This window comes from Eublepharis macularius, chromosome 1 (assembly GCF_028583425.1).
Source record: "Eublepharis macularius isolate TG4126 chromosome 1, MPM_Emac_v1.0, whole genome shotgun sequence".
NCBI classification, from domain to species: Eukaryota; Metazoa; Chordata; class Lepidosauria; order Squamata; family Eublepharidae; genus Eublepharis; species Eublepharis macularius.
The window spans coordinates 251,617,265-251,633,986 of record NC_072790.1 but is presented as its reverse complement, the minus strand read 5'-3'; the positions used below and the strand labels follow the sequence as shown (position 1 = coordinate 251,633,986).

General features: G+C 41.4%; 1 protein-coding gene across 1 annotated transcript; it reads left to right on the top strand.

Moving 5' to 3' along the window:
• Positions 1-2,112: 2,112 nt before the first annotated feature.
• Positions 2,113-16,722, top strand: HORMAD1 (HORMA domain containing 1). The gene is made up of 14 exons (XM_054987329.1): positions 2,113-2,194; positions 4,280-4,424; positions 5,073-5,136; positions 5,500-5,536; positions 5,669-5,689; positions 5,795-5,821; positions 7,775-7,842; positions 8,646-8,797; positions 9,022-9,248; positions 9,419-9,485; positions 10,400-10,476; positions 11,603-11,686; positions 12,770-12,856; positions 15,671-16,722. Exons 1-14 carry the CDS (start codon positions 2,162-2,164, stop codon positions 15,749-15,751), a joined length of 1,170 nt encoding a protein of 389 aa, XP_054843304.1. The 5' UTR covers positions 2,113-2,161; the 3' UTR covers positions 15,752-16,722.

Genomic DNA, 16,722 nt, shown 5'->3' with positions numbered 1-16,722 from the left:
ACGGACCTCAGCAGGCTGTAATGCTATTGAATCCCCCCTCCAAAACAGCCATTTTCTCCAGGGGAACTGATCTCGATCATCTAAAAATTAGTTGTCATTCCAGGGGATCTCCAGGCACCCACCTGGAGGTTGGCAACAGCCTAGTTTAAATGCACCAACGTGCAACTGCAAAGCACTATGGGAAATTGTATTTGCTTAGCCCAGCCTCGCAGTTAAACCAGGCTTGAGTTGTGCTTCTTGACAGAGAAACTGTGTAAAATTTAAGCAGCTGCTTGGCCAGCATCAATTCAACAGGGGAGGGGGGGAGTCGCTGCTCCCCCCCCCATAAGCTTCCCCTGCCGAATTCCTTCCTGCCTCCTATCAGGGAAACGCCCCCCGCCCCCAAAGGTGACATCCCTAGCAGGCAGTGTTAAAACAATAATGCTTTGCGGGCGACACACATCAATGGCGAGGGACGCCCAGGCGCGTCTCTTTCTCACACACAAAAGGCGCTCCTGACAGGCGCTGAGGAGAAAAGGCGGGAAAAGCGCCTCGGGCGGTGGGGGATGGGGAGAGCGCGTCGTCCGTTGGGCGGTGACGCCTGAGGGGGGGAAAAAGCGGGAAAAGAGGGAGGCGCGTCGGTATGGGGAAGGAGGCTGCCTGAGGGGAGGCTGTGTTAATAAAGCATGTGGGATCATCTTGAGGGGGAAAAGTGAAGTTTCTGTTATGCCTGAAAAAGGCTGTCTCCTCCAGTGCCCCATCCAATAAGACACTAGAGGCCAGGAGTAAGAAGACAGATTTATTTCGTTGTTGCAGCAGCGGGAGAGAAACCAGGCATTAGAAGCCCCCCAAAATGGTTTCCCTCTGGCTCCTCCCTTGAGCAGCAGAGTTTTTATAGTGTTTGTGACAGCACGCTATCAGTGTACTTAATTACAATATGATTGGTTCAGAGTACATGTCGCGGTTAGGAATTTAAGTACGCACGTCACCGAAGTCGGCTCATCACATTTGTGCATGTGTGACGCTATAGAATAAGCCATTGTCTTGAATATGTTACCTTTTAAGAATTCCTTTCCGGCTGAATGTATCTGGCAAACAAACCATGCTATTATACCCTTAAAGCTCTGAATTCTTGCTCTCCATCCTCAATGTAACTAAACACAGTTTCTCAAAGTTACTAAGCAATTGTGAACTGCTTATAGCAAACACATAAGAAATCACCGCTTGTATTAGGTCCATCAGCAAACAATTAATTATTAATTATTATAGCTGAGCTTGCCCGTGGTATGTGGCTAAAAGCAGTGCCTAAAAGATGTCCTGAGTCTCTGACTTAGAGGAAGACGTTTCTCCTCTTGCCCCCTTTCTTGTTTCTCTCTTCCACAAAAACCAGACTTAGAAATTGCTAGCAATCTTTCCAGCACCACAAGACTCCTGTTTATTTTTCCTGCCAGAGTTGCCTCAGTCTTATCACAGTAACCAGGGTCTCTGAAGGGGGCAGGAGGGACATTTCGCCAGGGCTTCAAATTTGGATTTTTGAGGATATCTCCAAATTAGATTGTCCATACAGTGGCAGAAATACAGTGACAGGACTGAACGATGTTCATATGTCTTTACACTTGTGCCCATCACCAAGCCACACCAGGAGCCTCAAAAAATGAAAGTGGCTTGGTCTTTTCTCATCCCCTGAGAGGCACTGACAATGACTCCAAATTTCTCCTCCGTTTCCTTCCCTACCTTCTATTCATACGGTTGCCAATTTTTCAAATGGCCCCTGTGGTTGTACTTTTAACTGTACCTTGATGTGCAGAGGGACTCATGAGGCATGAAATGTTTGTCTACAGGCATGAAAATCCACCCACAGATTTTTGAATACATTGGAAGTTTGGTTGTTGTGGATTTTCCGGGCTGTATTGCTGTGGTCTTGGCATTGTAGTTCCTGACGTTTCGCCAGCAGCTGTGGCTGGCATCTTCAGAGGTGTAGCACCGAAGTGCATTGGAAGTTTGTTTTAGGGCACAGGGGTTGCTTCCCAAACTATGGATCAATGCTTGGAATATCTGCCTGTCTATCTTAGTTTATATAATCAGGTCTGGGCTTTTTAAAAAAAATTTGTACTGGAGCTGAGTATGTACTAATGCAACTGTTTTGTTCACAGAAATAACACGTTAGGAAAGAAGTGGCAATATGGCAACGGCGCAGATGCAACGGAATTCTTTGGTAGGGGTCCATTCCTTGCCGTTATTTATTCTTGCACTGAGATTTTAATGGGATTTTATATCAATTCTATTTATTATATTCATATCCCACTTTTCAGACCATTGTCTCCCAAAGCGGCCGCCATCCATCAAGAGAGACAGGCCTGCAAACTAAAAAGACAAGCCAGGCAACAGAGGGGGAAATGGCAGGGGAGGGAGCTAAATTTGTCAGCCCTTTTCCTGGTTTTCATTCACCACTGCTGCTCTCCCTTGGTTGGAAACTCATGATCCTGTGGCCCGTGGGTGACAGTGCCGTCGATCCTTTCCCCTTGGGGTTGGCAGCTGAATACAGGGTCAGCTCAAAATATTTTATCCTCCTAAGCAAGGGATGCCCATTGCTTCTTCCTATAAGAATGTAAGAGCAGCCATGCTAGAATGGACCAATGGGCCACCTGGTCCAGCATCCCGTTTCACATGGTGGCCATCAACCGGATGCTGAGAGAAGGCCCATCAGCAGGGCACAGAAGTCAAAGCATCTGAGGGTTACTGCCTCTGAACTTAGCGGTTCCATTTAGTCATCAAGGCTACCCCAATCTCAATATCAGAGGACATTGGTACACCCTGTGAAGAACGGGTCTCTTCCACAGATTGCTTTTTTTTTTTGCTGTTTTTTAAAAAGTTGCCCATACTCATATATATGGTTGCATTGATTTCCACCAATTCCCCCTTAAGGACAAGTTGGGAGAGCCCCCCAAAAGGTGCCAGTACACAGTACTGGAGTACTGCCACAAAAAAGCCCTGCTTTCCACACCACTGCTAGCCAGATCCATAGCAATGGCAACACCACAGGGGCTTGACTGAGACTTGGCTGCTTGTGGCACAGTTTCTGGACACAGTGCCTGTCTCTTCCGCACTGCCAATGACCAGGAGTTAGCTGAACTCCTATGGGCAGCACATAGACAGCTGCTTGGAGGACAATCAGCCCTTTTTAAGCAGTGTTCTTTTACCATAGAGCTGCTTCTTCTCTGAAGCCAGACTGATCTTCCTCTTGCTAAGATGCTTTTCCTGGGAGGGAGAGGAGGCAAACTCAGTCCACTGTCAGTAGCACCTTAAAGTCCAGTTATATTTCCAGGAAATCTAGTTAGTCTTTGCTACTGGAGCTGAATCTTGCTCTTCTACTACAGACCAATATGGCTATCCACTTGAGTCTGTCCTCTTGTCAGTAATTTACTCAGCATGAAACGGCATTCTGTTTAGAACAAAGGGTTGGATCCTGACTGTGGTCTGTTAACAGCTGCATTTTTGGTTGACCCCAGAACTTGTCAGTCTCCTTTTGTCCTTAGCAAGGTTATTTTGCTTTTTTTAGGTACATATTCTTTGCATGTGATTTTTCATTAACATGGAGAATGGCAAACAACACTTGAGGAGCAATCCTAAGTAGCTCTACACAGGGGTAGTCACACTATATTGTGGGGCTTATTTCCAGAAAAGTTCTTAGGACTGCAGCCTTAGTGAACATTTTGCACATATTCTATAATATTCAGTATAGTTCCTTTTCTGAAATTGCTAATCTCAAACAGAAAAAGCTGAACCCTTGAAAAGACTTGAGACAGGGATTAGAATTTGGACATGCCACTCTGTTTACTGATATTTTCACATTTGATTCCATCCCATTATTCAATGTCTCAGATTTCATGAGGACTAGGAACATTGATTTTAAATTAAAGCCAGTAGCTCCAATGCCCAGAAAGATTGCAATTTAATTGATTGTCAGTCTTTCTGCATGGCCATCAATCAGTCCGTAAACCCAGAACCAGCACCTTTCTGATTTCACAAACTGCCTGTTTTTTTTTCATGTCAGTAGCCTGATATTTGTGTATTTAGAGCTGCTCTTCTGTTTTTCACACATGCAGCATACCAACAAAGGGACAAAGGACTAAAAAGATTTTTATGTGGCATGTGTGTAAATTCAACCTAAGTTTGTAGACTCACCATGAATGTTTCTTCATTAATCAGTTTTTATCATCTTAATTTTATTATTGAAAGAACACGTCAAGGTAGCATGAAAATTCAACCTCCGTTTAATTATTCCTTCTTTACATTTTAGAGTGCAGTGATATTTCCTAACAAGATATCAACTGAGCAACAATCGCTAGTGTTAGTGAAGAGACTGCTGGCAATAGCTGTATCTTGCATTACTTATCTAAGAGGGATCTTTCCAGAATGTGCCTATGGAACCAGATATCTAGATGGTAATTATTGTTCCTTTTGGAATACACTGTCTATATATTATTCCAAAAGGACGGCTGTAGGCTACTGCAACAAAAACAGACACGTCTTGTAGAGTTGCCAGCCTCAGGTAGGGAGATGAAGTTCTCTAAGAGTTGATCTTCAGACTACAGAGATCATATCCCCTGAAGAAAATGGCAGCTTTGGAGGGTGGACTGTACGGCATTATACCCCACTGAGATTCCTACGCAATGGTGACAGGACACCATGAAGACTAAAAAAATTTTTTATTTGAGTTTAAATTTTCATGCATTAATGCTCACTTAATACAGCTATTATTTATTTAATTTACAGTCCGCCCTCCCTGCGAGTGGGCTCAGGGCAGGTTATAACAGTGTAATAATACAAAGATAAAACATATGTCTATGTGGCTGATAAATCTGTACTGGGATCTTTGGAAGATACCAAAAAATGCTGTTCAAGAAAAGTATCTTTGTATAAGATTTCATTTTAGCTGCATTAAAGCTTCAATGTTGTAAACTCTTTTGAACAGCAAAACTTTATTCTGTTCTGGATGATAAAAAGCAGAAAATAAATTGCCATTAATAATTTTATCCCAGGTAGTAGCTTTGGTCTCCCAAACTGATTTTGCTTTGCTTGTGTCTTTCAAGACCTCTGTGTGAAAATACTGAAGGAAGACAAAAAATGTCCAAACTCTGGTCAGCTAGTGAAATGGTATGTACACTGTGATTTTTAAATGGTGGGTAGGGCCAGCAGGTGTTAGTGTAAGCCTTGTGTAGAGATCAGCAGAATCTAATGCAGAGAACTACACTCAGCGGTCAAAATCACATGTATCCCAAAATTAAAAGCACTTTATACTTGTTTATTTAATTCACTATTTCACTGTTTTATTCCAAGTGAATGCAAATGCCATTCGTTTCTTGGCCCAGTCTATAAAAAGAATGATAAAAAACAATATTCATGGTTCATTAATAAAAACCCGATGGAAAATTGCTCAATAGATGCTACTGAATGTTTCTATTTTAAAAATAAACACAAACATTTGCACGAGGCAGCAATATTGCTTTCTTTTTACAGGATGTTAGGATGCTATGATGCACTGCAGAAAAAATATGTAAGTTAGATACGATTTTTTTCTGTAACAAGCCACTGTGTATTCATAGGTTGAATTAGAGTTGTACTTGTTATAGACAATGAGCAATGCTTCTAATTTCTAATTATGTTTTTAATGTTTTATTTTAATCAGCTCAGGTTGATCGTCTTAGCAGTAAGTTTTTAAAAGAGTATGCCCACATATCAAATTGAATCAGCATTGATTCTGCTGAATTTTACTTTGAGATGTTTTAATTATGTTATTTATCTTTAAATGCAGGTTTACACCAATATAGAGGACCCTCAGGTAGGTTTATGATAGGGTTGCCGACTCCATGGTGGAGATTTGAAGATAGTAATTTGGATGGTCAAGGTTTGGGGAGGGGAGACCTAAGCAAGATATAAAACCATAGGGTCCACCCTCCAAACCAGTCATTTTCTCTAGAGGTACTAGTGAGGTCTGTTGTTTGGAGATCAAAGGAACCTTCTACATAACAACTGTATTTATGTGCATCATACAAATGTATTAAGCTGTACTCCTACTTCCTATCTTCCCTGTAATACTGCGTTTTATTTTTGCTTTCTGAAAACGTTGACTCCTTGCAAACACCATCACTTTGTTACTTGCTCATAAAAAGTAAATCTTAATGGATAAGGCAGTATATTCCATTAAAATCTTGCTGCTTTCATTCTTTGGGATCAAGAGGACAATAGTCTGGCTCAAAATTGTGTTCCTCAACACATAAAGTAACCAGCCACAAGGTGTCACCACATATCTGTATGATGTGATAATATTAAAGAATATTAATTTTATAAAGTTGCAGCTTAAATGTTTTATTCTCCTCCTCTCCCTGCTTTTTACATGGACGGGATGATTCTTCTAACTTTACTTATTTGCAACTGGATTGCCACATGTATTTCCATTAATGTTGTTCCCAGCGTTTTTGACAAAAAATCAGGTACAAAGGGGTCTGAGGGGAACAGAGGTTAAGCCTACACACACACGCAATATTTCTTCAACAGGGCAAACAGCATTTCACCAGGGCCATTTAAGGCCTGAAAATATTGCAGAGGGGAAAGGCTTAAATGTTTGGGAGAGCCAGTTTGGTGTAGTGGTTAAGAGCAATGGGATTTTAATCTGGAAAACCAGGTTCAAATTCCCCACTCCTCCGCTTGAAGCCAGCTGGGTGACCTTGGGTCAGTCACAGCTCTCTGAGGGTCAAGCTACAAGTGACGAATGACACTTGCCTGGCAAGTGAACAGACTCTCGTGCATTCCTCCCTGTTCACTTGCCATTCACTTGCGCTCCACTTGTAATCAAGTGTCATTCGTCACTTGTAGCTTGGCTCTCAGAGCTTTCTCAGCTCCATCCACCTGACAGGGTGATTGTTGTGGGGATAATAATAACATACTTTGTAAAGCGCTCTGTGTGGATATTAAGTTGTCCTGAAGGGCAGTATACAAATCAAATATTATTATATTATTAAATAATATTATTAAATAATAACTTTTGAACTGCGGCCTTGATCCTAATAGAATCACCACACACCTAATTTTTAAAGCAAGGAAAAATGATGGCGGCTCTGTTCAAGAGACTTCACCTGACTCAGAGTCATATGAAGCGGTGTCTATGCACTGAGCATCCAATCAAAATCAGTACAGTTCATTGTGGGTTCAAGTATGTCTGTTTAAACTATGTATTGTGTCATTAGCACTATATCCAGTGCACTGTTGACGGCCCAAATCAATGTCCAGAGTCTTGTGTGCTCATATTTGCATGGGATTGCGCCATGTAGTTCATCAGAGGATCTGTTCTCAGTGTGGAAAAGAGAGCAAAAAACATGCTTTCCTTCCACTCAAGTGAATGGTGCAGGGCAGGCAACCATTGAAGCAAATGCCTAGCTTGAGCTGTAAATCTGTTCTTGGGTGGACTTGTAACAGCTGTCCAGGATCAGCTGTCCCAACCCATTACTTGCAGTATTAATGGCCTATATTACTTGTCCAGTCTACTCCAACATTTAAATACAAAGGGTTGGATCTCGTGCATCCATTCTGCTAACAGCGGTGATTTTTCTTTCAGCACAAGCAGCCTTCTCCCCTGACATAAGACGCTCAGCAGAATGGATATGCAGCAAGCAACCCATTAAAAAGGGATACACCACCAATATTAGTTCCTGAACATGTTAATATAAAACTATTATATTCTCCAATGTATCCTAATTTTCATGTTAGATATGTGACTACTGTGTTTTGTATTTAGACAGTTACAGAATGCTACCAATTTAAGTTCAAATACACTGACAAAGGACCAGAGATGGATTTTGTAAGGTATTCTCTTCTCATTTTTCTCTTTTCACATTGCAGCTTTAGGAGACATTGCTCTCGCTGCCTGTTCTAGTAAGAATGAAATGAAAATGAGTTCTTTGCTTCCAGGAATGGAATTATTAACATAGCCCTGTTCGCCAAGGAAACATTACTAGATTCTGTTTTTGTAGCTACATAGCACATTTTTGTAACACACTGAACTGATCTCTGACTGCATTTTTAAGGAAAGCATAATAGAAATAGTAAAGGAAATACTCTCTCAAATACTTTTGCAGATACTTAAGAAATTCAATGGCCCCCATTTCTCTTCCCTTGGGAAAAGTGTTTTCCAAATGTTGGAAAATTTGTCTATTTTAAATATTGGGGAAGCTCTTTTTTAGCAAATTTCAACAGTTTTGATAAGTCTCAGAACATAGCAGGTACAGTCTGCACCTGGTCCCAGATTAATTAAATCTTCTGGGGTTTGTACATGGAAAATCAGTACCTCACTTGCTGCACTTCTTCTGTTGGCTTGTCTACAACTGTCCCGCTCCCAACCCTTCACTGAAGCTTTGCCAACAGGGTAGGGAGGGATTGGCTCTTATTTATGTAAGTATGAGATGCCCATGTGATGCACCAGGTAACATTTTCCCAAAGAAAACTGTGATGATCTGAAGCGCAAACAGGAGGAGCTGGGCTGGATGGAACTGGGGCAAAATTGGTGCATGGAGCTTGGGGGGTGGAAGCTATGGGTTCTGCCACTTTATAGGCGGAAGCATCTGCCCTGGTTGTGCATTACCATCAATGGACATTTTGTGCTTTTCTAGTAAAAACCAGGGGGACAATTCCAACATCACATGTGCGGATACGAAGAAAGCAAGTATCCTACTGCTTCGGAAGATTTATGTTCTGATGCAGAATTTGAGTCCGCTACCTGATGATGTCTGTCTGACCATGAAACTCTTCTATTATGATGAAGGTATCATTTCACATCTTAATTCTGTTTTGGTTATTTTATATGCCATGTTTCTGGAGTGCATGTCTCAGGCAAAGCAAAATAAAATATAGCATCCTCCTCCCGTAATTATAAAACCCAACAACAGTTAAAAGCCAGGAAAGATTAGAACAAAAGCATTTAAACCTGGGGATGAAACCTCCGGGAAGAACGTGCCAAGTGGTTTGAAAACCAACCTTTCTTTTCAGTCACACCACCTGACTACCAACCACCTGGTTTCAAGGAAGGTGATAGTGAAGAGATGGTGTTTGAGGGAGAACCTATATACCTAAACGTGGGTGAGGTTCCCACCCCTTTTCATTTGCTGAAAGTTAAAGTGACAACAGAGAAAGACCGGATGGAGCACATTGATGGAGCCATAGTAAAGGAAGAAGACTCGTTGACGCCGCCAAAGGCACAGGACCAGAAAATGGCTGTAAGGATTTATGTATTATGTATATTTTATTCTGATTTATGAAATCATTATTTTTTCCATTTTATGAGTTGAAATGTCCAGAGATCATTGTTTTAATTATTCATCTGTCAAAAGTATTAACAAAACAATTGGCTATGTTGCAGTTGTCCTTGTTTGTGTTCTTTACACAGGAAGATGTTGTTATAGAAAATAAAATGAGGGAGCAGAAAAATGCAAAGGAGGCTCTGCATGTCAGAGGTACAAAACCAATATCAAACTGATTTTATGCCAGTATGCAAGGCCAGCATCCTTTCTCCACTTCCACTTAATTTTATGAAGTTGTTTCTGTTGCTGTAAAGCCTACTTATCAGATTCATAGATCCAGAGGAGTCAGCCGTGTTAGTCTGTATTAGCAAAATAGGAAAGAGTCCAGTAGCACCTTTAAGACTAACCAACTTTACTGTAGCATAAGCTTTCAAGAACCACAGCTCTCTTCATCAGATCCAGATGCATCTGACGAAGAGAGCTGTAATTCTCAAAAGCCGACGATGCATCTGACGAAGAGAACTGTGGTTCTCGAAAGCTTATGCTACAGTAAAGTTGGTTAGTCTTAAAGGTGCTACTGGACTCTTTCCTATTTTATCAGATTCATGATCACATATAAGTCTACAATAAATAGCTTAAATATTTGTATGTTTTTTAAAATCATGATTAAAAAAATAAGTTTGCAAAAGATGGACTTTTCTCTGCTTCCTTTTACTTACAGAAAGGTTATGGGAGTAAAAAATGGCAGCAAAGTAAAACAGGATGAATTGAATTCTTGTCCTGTTAAAAATTAAATCGGATTTCCCCCCCCCCCCCCACTTCTGTTCTGTATTTGATTTTCCACAATCAGACTTGCAGTGACTGGGAAGCGTGGCCCTCTGGGTTCCTTACATGGTTAATGCCCTAGAAAAAAGGGCTGTGGAGAAGCTCAAGAGCAACTTACACATCCTATAGGTCTCCTGCCTCCCACTCAGAGAATAGTGAGGACTAGAGCCTTCCTAATATATCACTTTTTCTATTGACCCCATTTTAAAAATGAACTAACTTGTAACTTAAGTCCAGAAATATAAAGTGATGTTAAATCAATGATCTGAGGATTTAAAAAAAAATATTTCCAACATTCACAGAACTAAATTTACAATGTGAAGAAGATGAAGATATGAAAATAGAAGAAAGCCAAAATTTGTCCATCGATCATTTTCAGGTATAAAGCTGGACTTTTCTTCTAATATTCCTTTTTACAGTTCTTGTCAGAACCTTGCTTATGCTGTATGGCCAGGGCTTTTTTTCTGGGGAAAGAGGTGGTGGAACTCAGTGGGTTGCCCTTGGAGAAAATGGTCACATGGCTGGTGGCCCCGCCCCCTGATCTCCAGGCAGAGGGGAGTTGAGATTGCCCTCGGAGGGCGGGGCTGGTGGCCCCGCCCCCTGATCTCCAGGCAGAGGGGAGTTGAGATTGCCCTCGGAGGGCCATCTCAACTCCCCTCTGCCTGGAGATCAGGGGGCGGGGCCACCAGCCATGTGACCATTTTCAAGAGGTTCCGGAACTCCGTTCCCCCTGAAAAAAAGCCCTGTGTATGGCCTACATTAGACATGTTTTCAAGGCTAAACAGATATTCAGACAATTAACTAGCCTTAGCCTTGATAACATGGAGGGAGCGGATGAGATGTTCTCATTTGAGGCCTTCCTACACGTGCCCCTACATACAGAAGTTAAGCAGGTGGAGAGAGGGCCTACTGGGCGATTTCACCCCATTTAGGGCTAAACTGCACTCTCCCTGCGTCTGTTTTGGCACTTGAAAGGATGTGCGGGGGGGGGGGGGGCAACAGAGTTTACCCTTTGCTCTTTTACTGACGATTGTATTTTATATGTTTTGTGTCTTTTACTGCTTTTCCCCCATTTGAGTTACTGTTTTATGTTTCTGAATACCGACTGGAAGAAAGGCAGCAGAGAAATAAATATTCCTCTTTTAGAGAAATAAATTATCCAGCTACGTCTAGCACGTACTAGCTGGCATTTGTGACATTTGTCTACCCCTCTCCTTGCTGGAACAGTTTTTCAACTTGTAAAAAACTCATTAAAAAAAATAAACCAGTGAATGAACTTCAGTTGATGTAAACATACAAGGGAAGGTTTAAACAACAGCATGAAAGATGCGCAGTCCGCCTGAAAGCACAGAAATTCCCGTTAAGTTTATCTGTTGATTTAATTGCAAAGCCAAGGGAAGCTGGGCTCAAACTGTGAGAAAGAAATAAAGAGAAAAATTCTGTTTTTGGTAAGCAGTCCAAGAAATAATGTTTTTCTACTGAGCTATTTGTTTAACTACTTTTAGGCAGAACATCTAGTAAACAATACTTCGGAACTTGAAATATCTGAGGGCAGGACTCGAAGTGGAAAGAAATTTCAGTGCAATGAAGTTAGTGTGTTATTTTTAATTATTTTTAATTGAACAAGTTAAAGATTATGTTCAAAGAGAAGATAAAATACTTACAGATTTTTCAGACCTTCTCAATGACTGGGACTAAAATTAATACAGTTACATGAGAACAGTTATTATTTATTAATTTCTGGAACATTTTTCTGTAGTACAAATTGATGCTTTGTGATTCTCGCAGCTGATCCAAGGTCACTGAATTGCACATCTGAATGAGAATTTGAACCTGGATCCCTAACCCAGCATGTTACAGTGCCCTTTTGGTGCCTGTTAGATTCGGCAGCGTCTACTGACCAGACCATATAATGTCTGAGATTTTGTATGGGCATTAAATAAATTCTGGCACTGGGGTTAGCGAAAAGCAGGACAAATATTATTTACAAGTATTTAAAACATACTGTTAGTCACAGTCAGATTTTAACAATGACCAAATTTAGCCCTGTTGTGGGTAAGCTCTGAGGGCTAGGTTTTCCTGTTTTTTTTTGGGGGGGGGGGAATCAAAATAGGGCTGTTCTTGTTTTTGTCAGTGAATGCTTCTAGAGGTTCCTACGATAACACCGGTGATTAAGTGACATTTTACAAGGTAAAATTATCTCAGGATTATGGCATTCACCCAAGGCGGCACAGGAACCTCAATGGGGATTCTGACTGAGGGGCCTTCACCTTACCATCGCTCTCCTGCCACAACTTTTCTGCCCTTTTATACTATTCTACTGGGTTAGTTCAAAAACAGGCTCTTGTGCAAATGTTGTGTTCCTTGTCCTCTCGCGCATTTGCCAGATCCTTTACTGACAGATACATTTTCACCTGTAAGCATTATAAGGATGGTTCCGGTGGAATCAGCAACTTAGGAAATGCCCTTCAGAATTTACAGTGGTGAAAGTAAATCATCGGTCGTCATGACAAAAGTAAGGCTTGCCCTTACTGTCGCCACTCTTAAGACGCCTTCATTAATTTTTAACACACGACGAGGAAGACGAACAGCCTACGGATGCGCAGTGTGCTGCTTAATAGCTATCTGCAGACCTCTCTTCTAGAACTAACAGTTCCTCTGTCTCTGTAAAGGGCGGTGTGGAAAAGAGCAAAAACCAGTTAGCAGCAAAAGGTCCTAAAGAAACACAGAAGAGGCACAGCTTTGGATCAGGCAAGCCAGTAAGTTCATATGCTATCTTTTTTTCTGGAAAGCAACAGATCAGGTGCATCTCCCCCTCTCATCAATGTAACTTTTTTGGTGCAAATTTATTTAGGTGGTTATTTAATTTTCTACCATGCTTTTCTGAGCAGTTTTTTTAAAAAATGAGTAAAAAAAAATAAGCTACCTCTTGGGGTAGTGCTGGATCTACTTGTCTGGATCTAAGGCCACAGGCTAAGAATCAAGGGCTAAATGGCCTTTGGCTCTTGCCAAAAGTCTTGCGCCTCTGCCAAGCCCAGGCTTTTATACTTGCAACAGGAAGAGAAAACAGAGCTCAGCTCACCTTGGATCTTACATGGTTAGCAGAGAACTTATCAACATTTTCCTCCCTGCTTTTTGAAGTGGAATTACAATCCAGGAAAATTAGGTCATTCATAGGGTAGCAGTCCAATACACATTCACACATACAAGTCCTATCGATTTCAGTGAGATTCAGGCAGACGAAATTGTGCCCTGAAGTGTGATCCATAGTTACTAACTCCATTCCTGCATCCCACCCACCCCCACTAGCCAGGTGAGAGGTGGCAGGGGGCGGAGGCTGGGAGTGGGGGATCACCCATCCCCACCAGAGGTAACCCTAACCTGCAGGGTGTGGGCACCTTCAGAAGGCCTAGGTCAGATGAGCAAAGCTGTCATGGTGGGGCATAGCAGGAGAGGCAGTCCTGCAAGACCATTTACCAATGAGATACAGTGGTTTGGACCAGACTGGGAAGAGCCAGGTTCAAATCCCCACTACAGGTGACCATGAGCCAGTGACTCTCTCAGTCTAACCGACCTCGCAGGGTTGTCATGAAGGCAAAGTGGAGAAGGAAAGACCATGTATTCCACCCTGTGCTCCTTGGAGAAAGGCCAGATAAAAATGTGACAGATATTGGCACTCAGTGTGTTGGTTAAGTGGTTGGGCTGCGAGTCAGCACTCTGCTGGTTCAAATCCCATTCCTGCCATGAGCTCAGCAGGTGGCCTTGGGGAAGCCACTCCTCTCAGCTCAGGTCCTAGTGAAAGTAGCCTCACTGCTGTCAAATTGTGCACTTTTATATATATATAAAAACTATATATATATATAGTTGAGCTCTCTATGCTCTGTGCTGAGCAGTGCCTGGTCAAAATGGGGGGAAAGAGAAGAAGATTTGAAAGACAAGGAGGGAGAGAGAGAGAAACTTAAGGCTCCCTTTAAAATACTGAAGACCCAAACCCAACCCTTGAAACCTAATGTTGTGATCAGGACCGTATTTACTCTGAACGATGCAGAACAATGTGGAAAGAAGGTGAAAAAAATGTGGTGGGAGAGGAAAAAGCAGTTCGGTGATTGGCATGGACCTTCTCCCCCTAGAATTATTTGTGAACTCTTCTCGTCTCCATTCAATCCTGACAAAAACCCCGTGATATAGAGTAGGTTGAGATCAGAGTGACAGGCCCAAGGTAACACAGCAAGTGTTATGGCTGTGAAAGGATCTGAATGATCCTAGGTGTCCCTAGTCTTAGTCTTAGTCCATCGCTCTAACCACTACACAACACTGCCTCCGAGGTGAGGCTTGGTGACCAGAGAAAGGGCCTTCTCTGTGGTAGGGTACATCTTCCCTAGAGAGCTGTGCCATTTCAAAAAACGTTTTTTATTTTGCCTTTGTTTCATCTTTATTAATCTGCTGCTCCAAATTTGTTTTTATTCTTTTATAGAGATATTTTTATTAATTCTGTATTTATACTTTACTGCATTTTAAATGGCAGTTTGTTTTACAGTGTTTTACTGCAAGCCACTTCAAACACTTTTTTCCTGGACAAGCAGGGTATAAATCTTTTAATAAATAATTCTATTCTCTGAGAGATCTCTGTCTTTTGGTGCTACACCTCTGAAGATGCCAGCCGCAGACCACGGCAATACAGCCCGGAAAAACCACAACAACCATTTATGAACATCAGTGAAGTTAACCCCATATTAAAAATATACATTTGATTTTAATCATATACAAGCTGATTGTATATAATTTTTTTTTGTATTTTTCTGTAAAACACTTGAGTTACAAAAGTTTTATCCGCTTGACATTTATGCCACATAGGCAGGCACTTCTTTCCCTAGAAGAGCAGCTGTCTACCTTGGGCATTAATTCTCAGACCATTCTCATAACAAATCTCCCTTAAAAGCAGAACTACACCTAACATAAGAAATATATGCTCAAGTCACCCCAAGCGGCACACCAAGTTGTACTCTCTGTGGCTCTAGGTCTGGAGACAAATTAATCAAGGGAAAGTAGGTCGCCCATCTCACTACCTGCCTGGAGCACGTTAGTTCTATCCACACTTTAATAAGGTCCCAGAGATCGAACCCCCCCCCCCCAATCAAAATCCTATGATAAATAAGAAGATTCTGCCCAGGCTTTCAGAAGTGATTTGGCCTTGCAGCCACAGGGGTTACATTTGACAGAAACAGAGGGAAAAAATGGATGGAAGCAGGGAGAGATGAAGGCAGTTTATGCCTCTCCTGGCAACTGCCCATACCTCCCTGGACTGCCAGCCTCACATTTTGGGAACCAATGATTTATAGATATACTCAATTAAAGAGCGTATTTCCTGTTTGATCTGACTTGGTGTCACAGCGTCATCGATGAACGGCTACACACGGTCACTGCATCAAAAAAGCAAGGACATTACTGAATCCTTTGTTCTCTGTAGCTGAGCATTCATAATCACTATTAGTAGCAACAATTTAATAGAGCAACTATTCATGTATGGTGTCGTATGTTCTTAACAGTCTGTTTTGTCATCTCTGTTTTCTTAGGCCTATGATTTTGAATTCTCTTCTAGTCAAGATTCGGGTCCCAAGCGGAGAAGATTTAGTGAACCAAAGGAGTGGTTTTAGATTGTAGCTTCTTGATGTTTTACTCCCATTTTATTAGAGAATGTTTTATCTAACTATAACGAGTATTTTAACATTCCAAAGGGATTATATTTTAAACTATTAATGCCTGTAAATATTTTTCAGTATCTTTTATTAGCTACCAAAAGTACAGACTTTGAATGTGGAGGCACAATCAAGAAAGACCAAAGTTTCATTTAACAGCGTGCCTGGGGAAAATACCTTGCTGTAAAAAAACCCCTAACTGCTGCTTTGATCTGCTTCATTGCCACTTGAACCTGGGATCTCAGCCGCCACAAATACAGTTATGTCGGGACTGGGGTTAATTGCACATGACACCAGGCACATGGATTGGCAAGTGGCGAACTTTTTCTTGCACACCCAGCATTACGTTTAAATCAACCCTGGGTGTGCAAAAGTTCCTAAGAACAAACTATATCACCTTTACTTTAAGACTGCAGAGTAACTTACTGATTAGAACATAGAATCCAAGGTTTTGCGTAGAATAGCATGTCAAAGCAGCGGATTTAAAAATGTTGTGCCTTTAAATTTATATCTTGGCTTTTCCTTGCTCCAGGAAGAAACTTAGGATCATTTGCCTGTTCTATTGATTTTCACTAATAGCTACTGATGCAACATAAAGAGGAGGGGGGACAGCCAACAGGTTATCAACAGTGGCCCAATACTGAGAAAGTTATCACACCCACATCCTGTTGAACGGGGAATCACAATTGAGACAAGTCCCATTGATTTCAAGAGGCACAACACACTTTCTCCAGACTCGGCCCAATAACTAATTTGTAAAGTTATGATTACCTTGGTTTTCGTTTTCTTTATTTAGAAAAAGAGTTAATAATTTTGCTGTATAATTCTTGAAACATAATGGAAGTATTATTTTGACCTAAGAACTTATTGATTAGCAATGAAATGTTTATAGAGGTCTACGATTGCATATGCTTTCTGTTTTAGACCTT

Coding starts and splice junctions, on each gene's coding strand:
- HORMAD1 (XM_054987329.1), top strand. CDS start 2,162: ATGGCAACGGCGCAGATGCAACGGAATTCTTTG. Junction 5,137..5,499: donor TCTGGTCAGCTAGTGAAATG/GTATGTACACTG, acceptor TTCTTTTTACAG/GATGTTAGGATGCTATGATG. Junction 9,249..9,418: donor CACAGGACCAGAAAATGGCT/GTAAGGATTTAT, acceptor TTCTTTACACAG/GAAGATGTTGTTATAGAAAA.